The 19,229-nt window shown below is 35.9% G+C and overlaps 1 protein-coding gene across 2 annotated transcripts in view; it reads left to right on the top strand.

Annotated features, from left to right (window-relative positions):
• PNPLA8 (patatin like domain 8, phospholipase A2) overlaps positions 1-18,183 on the top strand; it is a 37,057-nt gene extending 18,874 nt beyond the window's left edge. For both annotated transcript variants that reach the window (XM_054632452.2, XM_054632451.2), the window contains exons 9-10: positions 15,293-15,488; positions 17,326-18,183. In XM_054632452.2, the coding sequence (XP_054488427.2) occupies positions 15,293-15,488; positions 17,326-17,600 (471 nt within the window). In that variant the 3' untranslated portion in view covers positions 17,601-18,183. The remainder of the gene's footprint in view (positions 1-15,292; positions 15,489-17,325) is intronic.
• The last annotated feature ends 1,046 nt before the right edge of the window (positions 18,184-19,229 follow it).

Raw genomic sequence — 19,229 nt, 5'->3', positions numbered from 1 at the left:
GTTTTAACCCTGGAGTAAGAGCCTCTGTGCATGTAGCAGACTGCTACTTTCATTTTCCTGGGAGTTAATGGTAGCTCATAGGAAAAAGCAAGATATTCAAGAGTTTTACCTCTGCTGAAATAGTCAACATGAATTGAAAGAAATACATAAATAAATAGAAATATATTTTAAATTAATATACTTTAAAATAAATAGAATCCCAAATGCAGTCCCTATTCCTTCTTAAAATAGCTTTCTCACCAATATGTTAATATTGGTAACTCTTTGTTCTTATAGTTCATATAATAAATATGGGAATAGTAGATTCTTGTTAAGCTTCTTTATTCTGAAAATGCACTGCAAGTGTAATTTTAAGTTCCTTGGCCAGTAGTATATATGTAGTGTATTTGGAAATTCTTGCTCTTTTCTGTATATACACTGCCTAACAGATTGAACTGCTTTTGAACTACATGAATAAATGAAGCATAACGTTGTTAGATGTTTTTGATAGTACTGTGATTTTTGAAAAGGGCATCAGCACAGTGTGCATTAAGTGTAAATAATAATTTATGCCAAAGGCTTCAAAATTGCAGTATAGTGTCAGAAAGATGGTGTTTTAAGAATTTTTTCATTGATTGGGAACTTCCATTAATCATCATAATCTGTTTTCTGAACATTAACTGTGCTAGTTTCTTACTAGCCTCCCTCTGAAATGTTGATATTTCTAAACAATTCCAAGAACAGAGTTATCCAAAATGTATGTGAAAATTCAGAATGCTAAGTACAATATTTGTTTCCTAGCTTTCAAGTTTGTGACTCTTTAAGCATTATATAGAGACCGTGTTCCATATTAGCTTTCAGTTGTGCATTTAAATGAGGATCAGAAACATTCTAGCAGTTCATCTGGCTGAAGACTCTTCAAATATGTGAAAATACTTATTTTGATAATGGAAATTTAGTGGATTTTTTATAGTCATCCTGCATATTCATGTCTTATGTTATCTAGCTTCTGTTAGAATCAGAGTCCTTTCACAAACTGGATGAAGTAGCTGAATGAGAGTTATGTATAGGGTTGAGATGGATTTTTAAAGTTCTTAGATATGACTCCAGATGTCTGTGGTGGAGTCATGGCTGAACTGAACTGTTGGCTTTGACTTGCTTTTCCATAATTGTAGAGTTACATGTGAGTGTGTATTTGTGTACACACACATGCCCTTTTACTGAAACATTTCACTTTGATTTCCTGCACTGGGCACTCTCAGTGTAAAGCATGTTATTTTTTTTAATAAGGTAATAAATCAGTTTTACAGTTTTTCTGATGTCATTCTTTAGAAAGAGGTTTCTAGGTGCCTGAACACTTTTTTTGTGCTGCAGGTGAGCTGATGACTTGGTTTGTTAAATTTCTGCAAAAAGCCATCAGTTATTGCAAACAGCAATATTTACATTCGGGTCAATCATGCCATGCTATCTGGTTCTGCTCTGTCAAGTAAGAAAAAACAGTGCAGCTGTTGGTAGATGAGGGGAGTAGGATTAATATTCTCTGTGGTTCAAAAGAGGAACACATTAACATTCAAAGGGATTTAATCCCTGTAACATGCTTCTCCAGGAACCCTGCAAGTTAAGAGAGACCAAATCATGATGTTACATTATAGAAGCTGTATTGCCACATGTTAGTTCCTTTATTTTAAAATGTATTTTTGAAGTACTGAAGGCTCTTAACCTCTCCCCAGTCCTGCTACATCCAGTGACTTTTTTCCCCCTCTACTTCCATCAGAGGGGTGTTATTTCTTATCTATTCTTTTCCTTTTTTCCTTTTTTTTTCTTGTACTGTGAAAAACATTTGAGGTACTCAATAATGTCACTTCAGTGGACAATAAAGTATGCTGAGGAAATTATTAATTAAATTCATTAAAAGAGCAATTTAGAATTTAAGAAAATCATTATGCACACTTCATTTAATAGCTTTTACCGTACAAACTTAATTCATCCCACAGGATTAATTCAAAGGGCAGCATGGGTTGTGTGTGTGATTGTGGTAAATTCAACAAAGCCACAGATTTTTCTCAAATAAAATACACCAAATTTAATACAAAGGACTTGATCACCTTTTTCTTGATGGCTTCCCACGAATCCATTGTTGTATTAGAATTCCATTTATTATAGTGCTGATGTTGATATATAATATTACTCCAATAACTGTGTTTTCTTTGAACAAGATCAGATAGTAAAGCAGTTAAATTGGCACCTAGTCTGTTAGTGGAGTTTTAATAAAGCAGGTGTAACAGGATGTGTGATGAGAATACAACCTAAAAATAAAAAAATATATGTAGTACAATAGTTATAACTAAAATTTGAAGTCACACCTTCATTGGAAAAAGATAATTCATGGTTTCTACGTATTTTTCAAACTTTTATTTTTTTAGGTAACAAATCTGTAAAGCCAATTCATCTTTATAGCTTGTTACAGGAGAGGCCTTCAAAAGTGATTTACTTAGTGCACCCTACCCTAATTGGTTTTACATGGTAGCTTTTAAAATTAGATTCAAGGGTGCTTCCCAGGCTCTGAGAAGACACAGAATATAGGTCACATTGAAGTTCTTTTCATTCTTAGGATATGCCACGGTGATCAGTATGCACCAGAGCTTATGCAGGCTGCAGTTTAATAGGTGTATCTTGTTCTCACAATGATAGAATCAGCTCTTTCTTTGTTTCTCTGTCTACTTTTTGCCATGCACGTTTGCCCACAGCAATCAAGGCAGTGTTGCTTACTGTTTAAGGAAGAGGGAATTTACTGACACATGTAAGTTACATGGGTATCTGTGTTTCTGTCTCCCTTATGGATTCCATAGGTTTGGATAACAGCTCTGAAGGTGGACGTGCACTGTGCAGTTTACCAGCCTTTGTGAAATTGCTGTGGTTACTGTACCAGTGGTATTTTGCAGAGCAGACTGCTTGTAAGATTCCCTGAAGGGGCTTGCTAAGTGACATATTATTGGCAGATTTGTTTAGTATAATGAAATTGAGAGTGTCTGTTGTTTAGGCATTTAACTTGGAAGCATTCTAATTTTTATCTCAATTGTTTCAGAGTTGTTTTCCTAATGTAGTCTTCAGAGGGCTTATTTAAAAGAAGAAACAAAACCTTGCTCTTATAAGCTGTAATCATTTAACTATTTTTTTGCTTAGACTTTTGAGTCCATCTTCAGCAACACTGCTGACCAGCTAGTATTTGCTATAAAACAAATCTTGTAAGGTCAGAGGAGGCTGCATAGAGTGGAGGATTGTGAACAGAGTCCATTCAGTAAGCTCTGTACAGACAATCTAGGTTCTACACTCATGTTCTGATGTTGCAGCCACTATTTCTTAGATCACAAAGAAAAATTTTTTCCGTTCTTTATAGTTTTTATTTTCTTAGGTTGTGTATTTGTCAACACTGACTTAAATGGGGCCATATTTCCAAAGAAAATAGCCTTGTGATGTTCATTGCAAATAAAAGCCCAAGGATGTGGTGTGGTTATTGATAAACTTTTGCCTCTTCCCTCAAGGAAAGCTTGATTTTGATATATATAGTGGTCTGGTGCTTAGTGTGTCTGATGCTTATATAAAGACACTCATCTTTTTTTATATTTTCTTAGTCTAAATACGTGAGTCTGTCTCAGTTTTTCAGAAAGACTCTGTTCTCTTGTTTATCCTAATGGTCTTCTGCTGCACCTGCTGCATTTTGAGTAATCTTTCTTGCAACTGGACTATTCAGTGTGGTTTTTGCATGACCCAAGACACGTTTCACAACATTAAATGATATATTGGAGTCAAAATTAGCACTTCTAAATCAGAAACAAAATTCAGAGGCGTTAATTTGGTCGGGCTGGAACCCGTGTTACCTTAACAGTATGATGTGTTTCCTTTTTCAGAGAAAGATACAGATTAGAATTACACTTGCCTTTATATGTTGCCTTGCAATTTATATGTTGGTGGTTTAAATCATTGTGTGATAGTTCCCTACTCAGAGCTTTTTCATGATGATTCTGATACCAACTGTATTTCGTCATTTAGCCATGTACTTCTTAATTTAGGGGACTTGAGAAAGTGCAGAACTTTTCCTTCAGTCCTTACTCCCCATCCACCTGCCTCCACTGTGGATACAGGTACTAGGTAGTTCATGTCCAAATCCTGAATCCTTCATAGCAGTTATCTTCAGTGAATTCACTTTATCTCATACATTTTGTCCATTTTAAGATCAAATCCTTTAGCTGCAAACATACATTTCAGTTGCAGTGAAATGAAATGTAGTGTTTGAGTCAACATGTAAAGAATAAAATTGTCTTAAGAAATTTAGGTAGCTTGCATAATTCTATAAATAAAGGGCTATAATTGGAAATCCAATTTCAGTTTGAAATTGCAATGTGAAATTAGTGGAGTCTGTAATACATTTAGATTTGACAGTTGACTGTAGAGTTAGCTTTCAGCATTGATTGTTATATGGTTTTGAACAGATGAATGACCAACATGTTTTAAATAGCATTTTTAATTGATATATCCAATAATGAGCCACCTACATTCCCTGTGGGTCACTGCTAGTATTTCTGTATTTTTCTCAATGCATTTTGAAGTTCCTGACATTTTACTGTTGTTTAATAAGCTAGCAGCTAAAAATGTAGACCAATTAATTAAGAAAACTAATATCAATATGTAATATCAAGTTACTGATGTAAAAATGTATTGAGTCTAAATATTTCCATTGTTATCTTGGGAAATAAAATTTAAAGAATTTAGAAATTTTGCAAATTTAACATGGTCCCATTTCACAAAGATTTGGCTATCTCCATATCTGGGATTCCTTGCTCAGTTGTAGAGGTTTCATGTTAATGTAATTGTTTGGTGCAGCTTTCTCCTTAGTCCAGTATATTCTGCCATAGCAAATAGAGTGTTTACATGCTTCCTAAGTTGAATGTTGTCAGCAAGGGCAAAACTTCTAGACTTGAGTATCCTGGAGTTATCTGAATATAGAAGGATTTTATTCAGACCCATGGGTTGGGGGATCTTGTTGGTTGTTTTGGTTTTGGGGTTTTTAACTGTACTGTTAACTGACCTGTGCTTCAAAGGTATCATAAGAGACCCTGAGTTTTGGGCCTGTGTCTGGGGTCAGTGTAGGTTCAGCCATGGGCCCAGTTTTTATTAGGTTACACACTCTGATCTTTGCTTGTAATATCACAGCCAATTCATCATTTGGGAAACATGGTTAAAATACATACTATTTTTGTGATGTGTGCTGTTGTTAGCTGCAGAATTAATGTAATTAGATCTGTCATGCACAACTTATGCTTTTAATGAAATATCTGACAATATATTTTATTGCCAAACAATTCTTCCTTTCATGATGTCTACTAATATTTAGCAAACTTCCTCAGTACCCTGTAAAGATACATTTTCTGTATCTGACATAAACCCATAAATTCAGTGATGTCTTCAGAGCAGCAGGTCATTTTCTGTGAATTAATGACTCACTAGGATGAGTTAATAATTCAAGATAATCACCTAGAAGTCGACCTCAGCCAGGCATTCATTCTAGTGAATGTAAAATATATTATCAAATATTTTGCATTTAAGAGCAATAGTATTGACAGTTCTCAGAAGCATTGATCATGACATTTGGGTGTATGCCAATTGTATTGTGGTGTTGCTAGTTTTTAGGGGGAAAAGTTATAAATACTGTATGGGAAAACAGTTGAACTGAAAAAGAAGCTTTTCAGTAAATTTTCAAATGTTATTGAATTTATTTTTTATATTTTGTCATGTGATCTTAGTATAATGTCTCTCTGTAACTGCTGTGGCAGGAGCACAGATACAGCTAATGCACCTTCATATTTTCTTTAAAAAATAAAGAATGTAAAATAATGCAGTAATGGAAATTTAATATTGGTGTCATTCAATAATATAAATCCCAATGCATTTAATTTTCATATTCTGGGTAAATGTTTTCTCTAGAATTTTTCCCAATGCCAGTTCAAGGGAAATCCCTTTTTCACTGCAGTCTTTATGACAAGTAACTTAAGTATTTATTTTTCTAGTAACTTAAGTGTTTATTTTTTTATTTAAACATATATCATGATTTTGAGATAGCATTTCAAAATAATGAGCACAAGGTGCTTATTTAAGGAATCTAAAGGAGCACTCTGGCTCTCCCTAAATAAGGGAATTGGTTCTTTCTGTAATTGTTAGAAATTTGGTGTGTAAGAGGATGGCATTTATATCTGTCACCAATTAGGGCCTCTGCTGGGAATCAGCATAGTGCAGAATATATTGTAATTGTATGTAGTTGACCCCAGGAGTCTGCTACTTAGCATGATTATAAAGCAAGGGTGAATCTTCCTGAATAAATTGGATTAAATATTTGTATAAGGAGACAACTGGTAGGTCATTGTGTGCTTTATAAAAAATGACTGAAGTTATTTAAATAAGTTTCTCACTCAAACAGCAAAGTGGAACATACTGTTAGAATGAAGCAAAATCTAATTGTTCTTGGTCACTGTACATTTTAGAGCTTTGTTAGAAATATTGACACCACCATGCATTGCTTGTCAGCAAGATGAAAACAGTTCTGCTTCTGTCCTGTTTCATGTTTATAAAACTTTTTATATCTTGCCAAATAGTTTGTTAAGGAAAATAAAGATTGCCTGTCTTACTGGGAGCTTCTCTTCACCAGTTTCATCCTCAGTAATACTGTGATCAGTCTGACTGATTACTGCCAAGAGGAAAGCCATAATTTATGTATATTTCAAACATATTTGTATATATATAAGAGAACAACATAATCATGTAATCTTTGTATTGAAAAGGTTATGTTTGTGCTGAAGCTATAGGGAGCTAGTTTATTGTACAGTTAAATCTGAATGTATAGATTTCTTTTTCACAAAGCACTTGTCAAAAACTATAACTTTTTAGCCCAGTGATGCTTTACTGAGCAAGCCTTAAAACTTAGGGTACAATTACTGACATTTTCATAATGTCACTGGGTGCCCAGGACAGTGAGAGGACTAGGCTGGGATGTGAATCTTGAAGTTACCTGGATTGATAGACCTTACTACCTTAGGTAGTGAAAGAATTCTCCCCTTTCTCATTCCTGTCTTCTACTCTAAGGATGTTCGCTGCTACATACATAAATGTATTGAGATGATTTTACAGAATGATTTTGCCCATTACTTCTGGGAAATAAAGTAAATGTTTTTAAAGTAGCCATTTTAGTTTTTCTAAGAAGTAACCCCTTATTACTATGCAGCAATTTCTCAAACTCATTTGCAGCAACTGATTTATCCTTAAGCTGCATATTTATGATATTTATATTGACTTTTGGCATAGAATTTAAAAAATACTTTTCAGAAGTCCACTCAGAGTCTTAGCCTGTCTTGTCCTGTGATAGCTTTGTACTAATGCTATCCCTGCTTTTTCACAAATACAGTGAAAGTAAACAACAGAGCAAGTCTGTAAGAGTGAACTAAAATGCAAAGCATGTCTGCATAGGCAGTGAGGTGAAGTGGTTACTATGGAGCCAACAAGCTCAGCTTCCAAATCTCAGACTTGGCTTTCATACATTCAGTGCTAGATTATTTTATTCACAAAGTTTAGGATAATTTAAATGAAACTGCAACACACAAGGTGTTATACAGAACAGTTACAAGGCTCAACTTTAGTCTGACAGAATTAGGAAGTGCAATGAGAGCCTATGAATGTGGAGAATGTTCTTGTGAGAAACAACTGCTCTCCCATAGTAAAGTACAATTTTTGAATTTTAGTATTTTAATTTCAAATAATTATTTTCAAAGTATTGACTTAAGTATATCACTGGTGACTTCATGCCCATTCACCATAATTATTTAAATAGGACAAGATTTTCAGAAAGTCCTTTGCTACCAGGCTTCCATGTGCTCTGGAATACTTTCTTGCAGACTTCCCAGTCTCTTTTCCTTCCGATTGTAGAATTTGCACTCATCTGTTTCACAGTGTTTAACCAGGCCTTTCTTTACCTCTAGAACTGTGCAAGCAGGGTATCTCCATCAGAGTTTTTATTGGAGCATTTGTTTACGAAAGGTCTATTTTTCCTGCTTTAAATAATTGAAGATCTATAAGTCAAGTAACAGGGGGGAGCCTTGCCTGACCATTTTGCAACTATCAGAACACTGATAGAAAATACTAGCTACAGCTTTAGACTCCTTGTTACCTACCGGAAGCTCTAAAAATATGGTTATATTAATAACCATATTTGTATGGTTATATTAATAATAATACTGTTATATTAAGGAATTTTTGTGAAAAAATCCGTGTGAAAAAATTTCATTGGCTTCATCTGGGAATAAGACATTAAATGAAACAGAATGACTGCATATTTACCACCTGAAAAGCATTTGACAAAAGACTGAAACAATGTCCCAGTCCCTGAGTTCACTGCTTTGCTATCACTAGCAATTTTGCAGTTGTATTATTATTATGTTCCATTTTAATATTAACTTACTTGATTACTTCCATTATTTTTTATTTGGAAATACCTATTTTTTTATTTAGAAATTTTTAAGAAACCTTTTTCTTTGCTGCTTGCCTGCCTGATGACATTGGGAGAGTTATGCCCCCTTTTCTAGTATCTCCTTGCATTAGCATTCCTACTCCAGCACTTTGTGTTTGGTGTGCTGCCAGCAAATTAAGTCAACTCAAGTGTAGAATGGTTTTGCAAAGTTCAGCAGATGAAGCAGTGTCTGGCACTTGCCACTGCACTGAGTGTAGCAGCAGAGAAAGGAAGGGATGACAAATGTGTGTTTGGGAAGTGAAAAAGAGAGTTTGCAATTGGTTTGAGATCTAGCTAAATGAGAGGAGAGGGTGAAATGTAGGGAAGGCCAGTTAATCCAAGAACAGGAGAACAGAAAGAAAAAAGGGATCTGCCCTGGCTTTTGACCAACACTGAGTTCTAAGTCAAAGCTTGGGCCAATTCCACCTGTTGTGGATATAGGTCAACAGTTCAGTCATTTGTAGAGTTCCTGTAAGTTACCTTTTCTGTTAAAGATTGCAAGGTGTGAATCATAGACTCATTTATGTTAGAAAAAACCTACAAAGTCCAGCCATTAACCTAATACTGCCCAGTCCACCACTAAACCCATCCCTATGTACCACATCTGAATGTCTTCTAAATACCTCCAGGGAAGGTAACTCCACCACTTCCCTCTTCAGTGTGTTCTTATGTTTTCTGGTGAAGACATTTTTCTTAAATGGCCAACCAACACCTCTACAAATTTTGCATTTTCCACAAGACTGAGACTGGACTGACAAAATTCAAATTCTAATAAGAATAGATTTTGAGATGTAATTTTGTTTAACAGCTAAAATTACATACATCTGTGATTCATGCAGTATTTCTTTAAATAGAGTAGAGCCTTAGGAAAACTAGAGGAGGAGGAGAGAACCTCAGGTGGTTATCTTGTCCAGCCTCCTGTTCAAAACAGGCTAAACCTCAAAGCTGGGTTGGGTTGCTCAGGACTTTGCTCAGCTTAGATTCCACATATGCTCCAGCTCTTACTCTGTACTTTTTGAAAGAATCTGGGTATTTCTACTTTAGATAATGGAACACTGTGATTAGCTTCCTCCTTGGCTTTCTCTTTGCAACGGGGTAAGCAAACCTACTTCCCTGCATCTTGTCTCATATTTTATGTGCTTCAGGCCCCAAACCATCTTAGTGTTTATTTACTGTATGTGTTCCAGTTCTTCAGTGTTTTTTAACTGGGTGTCCAAAGCTGTACTAAGTATCTATCCCTAGTCTGGCCTTGTGCATACTGAATAAAAGGGGATAAGCACTTCCCTTGATCTATTGGTTTTGCTTTTAGACCCAGTGTATGTCAATAATGTGTAATTTATTGAATATTCTGTTTGTATGGACTCTGTGTGCACACAGGCAGTACCATTCCATAGGGACATAGCTAACAATATAGAGGAAAGGAGTGATGCGTTGAAGACATTCCATCTGTCCAAGAGGAACTGCTGAACTTAATAGGAACCAAAAAGATTTAGGGCTGTGCATAAAGTTAGCAATGCTTTGTAGAATTTGAATTGTAGCTTGAAGCTTATACTATGAGTGAAAATATCACTTTATATCAACAAGATTTTTTGCACCATCATATGTGGTATAAAGATCCTTATTTTGTTTTCACTATTTTGTTTTGAGACAAACAGGGATTGATGTTGCATCTCTGTAGCCATAGATCAGATAAATTTGCCTTGTTTACTTCCAGTTGTTTAATTGCATGGAAATTCAGAGTGGCAAGAAAGCTCATGGAATCTAGCATGGATGAGGAAGCTTTTGTTAGTTACCAAGACATTCCATACTACTGGCCATCACTCAGTATTTATGTGTGTTGCATTTTGGTTAATTTTTTTTTATAAATATATTTTAAAAGCCCAATGCTTACAATAAAGTATTGTAATTAGTAAGTTATAAATAATTTAGATGCATTTATATAGTATTTTATAGGTATAGAATAAGTTCAACAGAATGAGAAAAAAAATTAAGACAGCAGATTTAGCAGTTCTCCAAAACAAGGATCAGTGAAGTTTCTTGTGATCTCAGTATCTTTTTTACAAAACTGTGGAGTCAATCATTTGGGAATTCTGTTCGTGTGTCTCAAGGGCAAGCATGGAGAAGGATATGTCATGATTTCTTAAAATTAATTTTTAAATATTTAGATCTGACTTTCATATTTCTGTATTTCTAGTTCAGTAGACATCTTGGGATGGGCATTTTTCCAGTTTTATGAAGTTAGAGGAATTATTCAGAAACAGAAGAATTAGTTTCTGTTCTTTACTTTTCAGAATGGAAAATTCTTTGTTGTTTATATTTTCTTTGCACATAAATGAAATCGTAACTAATTTTTAAAATGGTGAAAATACTTTTTCACAAGAATTTCAGCTTTTTTTGCATAATTAGCTCTATTGTTTCTGGAGCTGCAGATGTAAATAAATTACTGCAATATTTCCTTCACCAAGTCCTTAATAGTACAGTTTAACTAACAGCATTATTTGCTCCTTTAGTAGTTGATCATTGTAAGCAAAAGTAGTATGATGAACATTGCTTTTTTAACAGAGTAATATTATTTGAAGTATTGATTAGGATGTGGTTACTATCACCCATAATCTCTTTGGAGGAGAAAAAACAAGTCAGTTGCCTTTCTTAGTGCTGCTTCTAACTTTCAAAAACGGACATGTGTCTATTATCTGTATAAATGCTAGAAGTTGTGTCTAAACTGCAAATCATTAGGAATTTACTGTCATTACAATAAACCTAAATTGGAGAATGTTTAAATATGGAAATCATTGCACAAAGCCATTAGTTATCATCACAAACACATTTGGTACATATATTTTATGTTCCTTTGATCTTTTATTTGTCAGTATTACAAAAATATTGTAGTATTCTAGTATAATATACCCTCAAACTTCTGATAACACTAATTTTCCCATGGTGTAGCAGTCATGTTTAATTATATTGACAGTATCAGTGGAAATTATTTTGTAAGCATGTTTTAAATCTAGGATTTAAAGAAATAATTAAGCAGCACTATAATAATAATTAAGATTTTAGATAAAGATTCATGGGGAATTATATAAAGGACAAAGACATCCTTGTATTTAGTTCTCTAGACTAAACATGAGCAAAGGATAATAGGCACTGAAGAGATCATTCATGTTAGCAGTGTATTTAGTGTTTTGAGCAAGGCGGATGGTATCCAGAGAGGGTTCAAAGAGCTTTTTGTAGGTTGAAATGAAAGGTTAATTAAAAGAAAGCAAACTCAAAAAACTAAGCTCAGTAATCCTGGTTTTACTTATCTAGCACAGCTGTAGTTACAAGGAGTTTCTATAAAATGTTTTTCATCTCTAAAACCTTTTTTATTCTCAGCTATTCCTGGGTAGAGTTGCTTTTCCTTATTGTTTTAGTAATGTGATGGTCAGATATGGTGTCAGAAAAGGGAATTTTAGAATATAGGGAGTGCTTGCATTATACCTATTATAGTAAATAATTTTGTATGGATTCTGAATGGAAACAGCTATCCTCATCTCTGCTATTGGTAATGTTCTCAAGCTTAAGTTTTGCCTTTGTAACTGCTGGTTTTAAGGCACTCCCACCAAAAAAAAAAAACTCTGTTTAATTCAAATTCCAAATTAATCTACTTCTTGGTTGGAGTGAATATCATTTTACTTCCAGGAAGTGCTGAATGTACTTCTTGAGGTTCAGTGGATCAAAATCTCATTATCTGAATGCTTCTCAGGCTTACTGTCATTCACACTGATTCTTATTACTCCTGAAGTATTTTATCCCAGCCTCATCACCTACACTTTTGAAATGTTGCTAGCGAAAGATATCTCTCCTCAATTCCAGAGTAGCATTTGTTCCTAGTAGTACTGGGCTGAAGTCTGATCTTCAGACAACTTAAAAAAGCCTCATATCCTCAGGGCTGGTCCTCAGAGGACCTTGAATCATCCTGATTCCTGATGAAAGGACAGTACAGCAGAGCTCAAGCCACCAAGGAGATCTTTCAAGTGCATTGGTGACAGCAGCTGTCCTAGTTGATGGTGGACCAACAAGGAAAGGTGCTTTGCTGGACCTGGTGATTATGAAGAGTAAAGAACTGGTCAGGGCTATGAAAGTTTAAGAAAGCCTTGGCTATAGTGACTGTGAGATGATGGAGGTCAGGATCGTAAGGGGAGGAAGCAGGGGGAAAAAGCAGGACTAGTGCACTGCATTTCAGGAAAGTAGACCTCATCCTCTTTAGAGCTCTGCTTGGAAGAATCACATGGACTATGACCTTGAAGAGAAGAGGGAATGAGCTAGGAGAGCTGGCTGATAGTCTGCAATCACTCCCTCCAAATTCAGCAAAGGACCACCACCCCAATAAGGAGGAAATCAAGCAAAGATGGCAGGCAGGGATGAGCAAGGATATCCTAACTGAACTTCAACATAAAAAGGAAGTGTACAAAAGGTGTAGGAGGGACAAGTGACCCAGAAGTATAGATGTCCTCTCCAGTCTTGTAGAGGTGGGGCTAGGAAAACAAAAGCTGGCGTGGAGAGGGATATAAAGGGCAACAACAAAAGATTCTAAAAGTATGTGAACAGCAAAAAGACTAGGGAAAAAGTGGGCCTGCTACTGACTGGGACAAGAGAGCTTGTGACAAATGATTCAGAAAAGTCCAAGATGCTTAATGCTGCCTTTGTGTCAGTCTATACCAGTAAAAATGGCTTTCAGGAATCCCAGGCCCCTGCAGCTAGAGTAAAAGTCTGGTGCAAGGAGGACTTGTACTGGGGGGAGCAGAGCCATGTTAGGCAGCAGTTAAATGACCTGGTCATATGTAAATTCATAAGGTGTGATGTGCTGCACCTGTGAGTGCTGATGGAGCTGGCTGATGCCATTGTGAAGTGACTTGATTATTTTGAAATGATAGTGGCTATTGGGAAAGCAGATACCATTCATGTCTTCAGGAATAGTAAGAAGAAAGCTCTGGAGAACTTCAGGCTTGTTGACTTCAGTCCCAATCCCTTGGGAGATGATAGAGGAAATCCTCCAGAAAAGGACTTCTAAAGTCATGAACAAAAAGGTGCTCATGAGTAGTCAGCATGGATTTATAAAGTAGTTTACTCGTGATTGAGCAGCCCTGGCAGCCATCTGCAATTGGTAGACAAGTAGAAGGCATTGGATGCTTCAGCTTTGTGAAGCCTTTGACACTTACCTCCCATAATACCAGAGACAAGTTGACAAAGTTGGGTTAGGTAGAGACAGTGAAGTAGATACAAACTAGCTGAATGACTAGGCCCAAGCTGGGATCAGTGTCACAAAGTCAAGTTAGAAACAAGACACTAGAGGTGTACCCATACTGGGGCAAATTCTATTTAGTGTCTTCATTAATGATCTGGATGATTGGACAGAGTATACCTGCAGGAATTCTGTGGATGATACAAACATGGGAGGAATGACTGTTACATGAATGGTTGGGCCACCACTCAAAGGGACCTCAACAGGCTGAAGAATTCTCATGAAGTTGAAAAATGTGAAAGGCAGAGCCCTGCATATACAGAGGAATAGCCTCATTACACTGAGTTGTAAAGCAGCTTGGCAGAGAAGGACCTTGGGGTGCTGGTGGACAGCAAGCTCAACATGAGTGATGCCCACTTGCAGTAAAAAGGGCCAACAGCATCCTGGGCTGCATCAGCAACAGTGCTGCCAGTGATCATGGGGGATGGCCCTTCCTCACTGCACTGCTGAGGCCACATCTGGAGTCCTGTCTCTGGTTTCCCAGTACAATAGAGACATGAGTCTATTGGAGGTAGTCCAGTTCGGGGCCACAGAGATGATTAAGGGACTCTCCTGTGAGGAGAGACTGAGTCAGCTGAGACTATTCAGCCAAGAGAAGAGAAGACTCCGGCAGGAAATGTATACTAATCAAGAGTGGGAGGGAAAGAAGATGAGGAAGCTGTGGTCTTCCCAGTAGTGCCCACTGGTAGGAGAAGAGACAATGGTGTAAATGCAAACAGGAAATTTCATCTGAACACAGGAAAAATATTTTACTGTGAGGGTGGTCAAACACTGGAACAGGTTACCCATAGGATTTTGGAGTCTCCATTTGTGGAGATAGTTAAAGCCCAACTGGACATGGCCTTGGGCAGCATGCTGTACCTGACCCTGTGTGAGCAGGGCAGTTGGACCAGATGAGCTCAATAAGTTCTTTCCAACCTAAATGACTTTCCAACTCTTAAATCAAAGCTGTAGCATCCTGTGTAATGACTATGTTTACAAAGTAAGGTTTGGCCAAGCTTAGCTCTTGTGATTTTTCTTTTTTCATTTGTTTTGGAATCTTCAGGTAATGATTTGGGTTTTGTTACAGAAAATTTCCATGTCATATCACTAATAAGCATTTCACGAGGCAGATTTTTTTGATTAAGAAATTGTTAATATGTGTATCTGTCTTACTGAAAAGGTCTTCAAAAATGAAGTCATAATTCTCTAGATATTCCAGTGAACAGTGCTGTTTCAGTATACCACTTGTATATAATGCAGCAGAACCGAGCACAGCCCCAGCAGCTGCTCTGACAGTACCTGGGAGGCCAAGCTAGGAAGCTGCTTTATCATACAAATAGCTTCAGTTCAATTTCACAAAACTTGGAAATGAATGCTTAGGGGTTTTCATTGGTTTTGTATATTAGGGCTATGCTAGTTTAATTTACAGTTGCAGTTTCTTTTGTGACCATATGTTATGTATAGTATCAATATTTGTATTTCTTGTTAATTTACAGGATGGAGGTCTGCTCCTAAACAATCCTTCTGCGCTGGCAGTTCATGAGTGCAAGTGTCTCTGGCCCAATGTTCCATTGCAGTGTCTGATTTCGTTGGGCACTGGTCGGTACGAAAGTGAGGTAAAGACCAATGTCACACACACCAGTCTGAAAGCCAAACTGACAAATGTTATCAACAGTGCAACTGATACAGAAGGTTGGTGTCCTAAGATATACTTGTACTGTGACTGTCTTCAATTTTATTTATGGTTCTTAGAATTATAGCTCCAATTCAGAGAACAATCTTCAAACTTTTGTCTTTCTTCTCTACCAGCCCCATGAAACTGAATTGAAGTATATCTCTTTGTAACTTACTGTGTATGGTTTTAGTACCAGTATTACTATTTAGTACCAGTATTACTGTTAGGATAAATATTTTTACTTGAGCTTTAGGATAAAAGGCATATTCAGGAATTAATTTTAAAATAATATTTCTTATATTTTATTTGTTTTTCCCATAATGTAGACATGCTTAGTTGTTAATATAGAGCATTTATTTTCAACACCTTCAGAAAATATGCTTTTATACCTGTACTTTTCCAAGGACTATACTGTATCTTCCAGTGCTGATGACTTCCATTGCTGTCAGGAAGAGCCAAGCATCTGTTTTCTAAAATAAATTCTGTTCCTAAATAGAAGTACACTGGAACTCTGTCTCTAGCAGTTTACATCTGTTTTATTTTTGTAAACAGGAAATATTGATACACAGATAATTTCCCCCTCCCATTACAAAGGAAAGTGATACTGCAAAAAGCCAGGGAAGAAGAAGTGGTCTTATGGTCTAGATCCCTTGCTGTGTAGTCTCTGTCAGCTGACCGTCACTAGTAGGAGAAAACTAGATTTTGGATTGCCTTTTCGCTTTTGCAGAGCTGTGGAAAGGCAGTGGGAATTGTGGGAAGCAGTATGTGCTGTCCACTTTGTATCAGGAAGTTTCATTGCAGCTGAAAAATGAGGCAAGAAATTTGAAGGGAAAAGGAAGAAAGGAAAGTTCATTGCGGAGACCAAAGGAAAAGGAATTGAAAGAGAAGGGAGTAGATTTGAGCAAATGGGAACTTGTATTACAAAGGAAAAAAGGGAGAGTTAAATAGGGCAAGAAAGACTGGATGTGGTGAGACAAGAACAGACATAGCTGAGTAATTTGCAGGAGGAGAGGCCAAGACAAGATTATTTCAGATTTACAAGAATCTTTTGCTTTTATCGTATACCTGATATTTTTTTCACTTCAAACTTTTTATATGACAATAAATGTTTAAAAGAATGGAGGAACACGTTAAGAATACAAAGAAGATAGAATGAATGCTGAAGGAAGTGATAGAAATGGAATTTTAAGTGAGCCAACAAAAAGATCTAAAGGGAGAAAGAAACAGGTTGTAAAAAAAGAATATATAAATGCATTACATAGTTTTTTATTTTACTTTTTAACTGAAGTCATACAATTTAACTTGAATATTTTAAATTAAATGCATGTTAAATTCAAGCCTCGAATATGTAGTAATATATTAAAAAAATTGTTAATAGTTGTAAACAAAATAAAGCTTTAGTCCTACATATTTTTACTTTGAGATTGCAGAAGAACATACCTGTTGTTTTCATAATACCTACTTCTGTTAGTACTAAGTGTAACAAATCACAGGTATCCTGAAATGGGAATATGGAAGTTACATTCCTGCTCTTCAGGATAGGCTCTTACTTGTTAAGGAATGGAATGTAATTAAAAAATCTAGATAGCTACAAAGCTTACTTAATTGTCATACCAGTGAAGTTGTCTTGGAATAAACGATGAATCTTTTCCAGAGTAAACAGGGTCATTTACAAGTCTTCTAATGAGAAAGGGGTTTCAATGAGGCAGTGGTAGAAAAATGTTTACTCAGCAAAGCAGCACATATTTACTCTTACTGTGTCATTCCAGAGCAGTTTTTGTTCAGATCACTTGCAGGACTGTTTGACTCTCTCATGTGAATTGAACTCTTTTCTTCATTTGTTTTTCCATACAGAAGTCCACACCATGCTGGATGCACTGTTACCTCCAGATAGTTATTTCAGATTTAACCCTCTTATGAATGAAGACATTCCTCTGGATGAAAGCCGCAAAGAGAAACTCAATCAGCTGCAGACAGATGGAATTCGTTATTTAGAACGAAATGAAGAAAAACTGAGAAAAGCTGCCAGAATATTAACACAAGAAAAATCAGCTTTGCAGAGGTTTCAGGACTGGTTAAAATTAAAGGCTGACATGTATGAAGGCTTGCCGTTTCTTTCCAAATTATGAATAAGTAATGCATGAAAGATAAATGTAAATCTTGTTCCAGTAAATCCATTTGGTACTGTAAAGGCAGAACGTTGATTCGGGGTAAATAACATCTTTGGAAAGCTATCAGGATTCCAGGGAAAGCCATTCAGGATGGCTGTTTTGTGCACACTCATTACAAGGTTTTAAGGTGTCAATTACTCTTGGAACTTAATGAATCTTTCTGTTGCTCTACTTTAATTTCTAAAGTCAGTAAAACTGAAAATTATGGAAACAATTGTGCAATGCATTTTTGGGTGTATGTGCTATGATTGTGGCAGAAAACCTTTATTTAACAACTACCAGGCTTATTCAAAGTTAATTTTAAAAAAATCCTCATTCACTTTAGTGTAGACAATATACCTGTTAGGCTCTTATGTAGGCAGTGAATTTAATAGAAATGTAATATTCTTGCAAAAACTCTGCCTGTGTTAATTGCACTTTTACATCTGAAAGATAACATTTAAATTTGTTTTTTTATTTTAGTGGATTTTGTACATAACAGTATTGAGTAAAATGTTTGGATGACTATAAATGGCCTATTAAATTATAACATTAACTGGTATTTTTAGAACTTTCTGCTTATTGTTTTTATGGGAATAACTTCAGATTGATTAACTCTTTATTTGAAAGTAATCCCAAGCCCCAAAACTTCACTTAAGCAGCTATTCCAGTTACAGGATAAAGGAAATAAAATATTGAAATAGTTCATATGAATGAGAAAGTTTCTTAGGGAAACTTAAGTTTTGGGTCCAGACTTGAGGTGTAGCTCTAGTCAAGAAGAAAATTAGAAGTTGCAGCATCAAATTATATAAATTTCTTTTTGTCTTCCAACTTTCATATGTGCATTCTCCTGAAATTATGCCAGGGCTGTGAAGTTAACAATTAGGACTTAGTCCAGGCCTATTGCCCGTTCCTTTGAGCATACTTCCTGCATATGCCATGAGGAATGCTGTGAGCTCTGACAACCCAGTGTCTCAAACAGCATTTTCAACAACAGGAAGGTACATGGGAGTTCTTCAAAACAGTGCAGTGAAATTTGAGGTAGACACAGCTGCTGTCACATGTTGGCATGTACCTGTTAATAAGATTGTTTTCCAGGTGCCTGGGGGAATGTTTGTCTTGTAGTAGACAGCTACAGTGCATGAGAATATTGACTGGATAAAATATAAGTTCTATGCAGTAGCTAAAGCATCCAGTTTCACCAAAATCAGTGCATTTGTCACTTTGCTGTTTGGAACTAATCACTTGCCATTATCTACTAAAAATAACATTTATTATGATAGTCACCTTCTGTACTTGTTTTAAAACATTGAAAATGTTATTAGGCTGCAGTTTGGAAAGGAACTCTGAGGCAGACAGCAGAGATCCTTGGAGGTGCTACATCATATTCTTTACTGTGCAAGAAAACATTTGATTGAGGTGTTCTTTTTTTTCTTTAATTTGATATATTTTTAATTTTTACCTGTGTCATTTTATTCAGATGTTCATCCTTTTCATCCTGAGTTCTCTCCTTAAGTTTGCCACACAAGGCAGAGATTTATGATCATAATCCAGCTTTCATTTATACAGCCTCCCTTTTGCATTCCAATTACTAAGAACTAAATAGAA

Source organism: Agelaius phoeniceus, chromosome 5, assembly GCF_051311805.1.
Source record: "Agelaius phoeniceus isolate bAgePho1 chromosome 5, bAgePho1.hap1, whole genome shotgun sequence".
Taxonomy (NCBI): domain Eukaryota; kingdom Metazoa; phylum Chordata; class Aves; order Passeriformes; family Icteridae; genus Agelaius; species Agelaius phoeniceus.
This window is presented reverse-complemented; position numbering and strand designations above follow the sequence as displayed.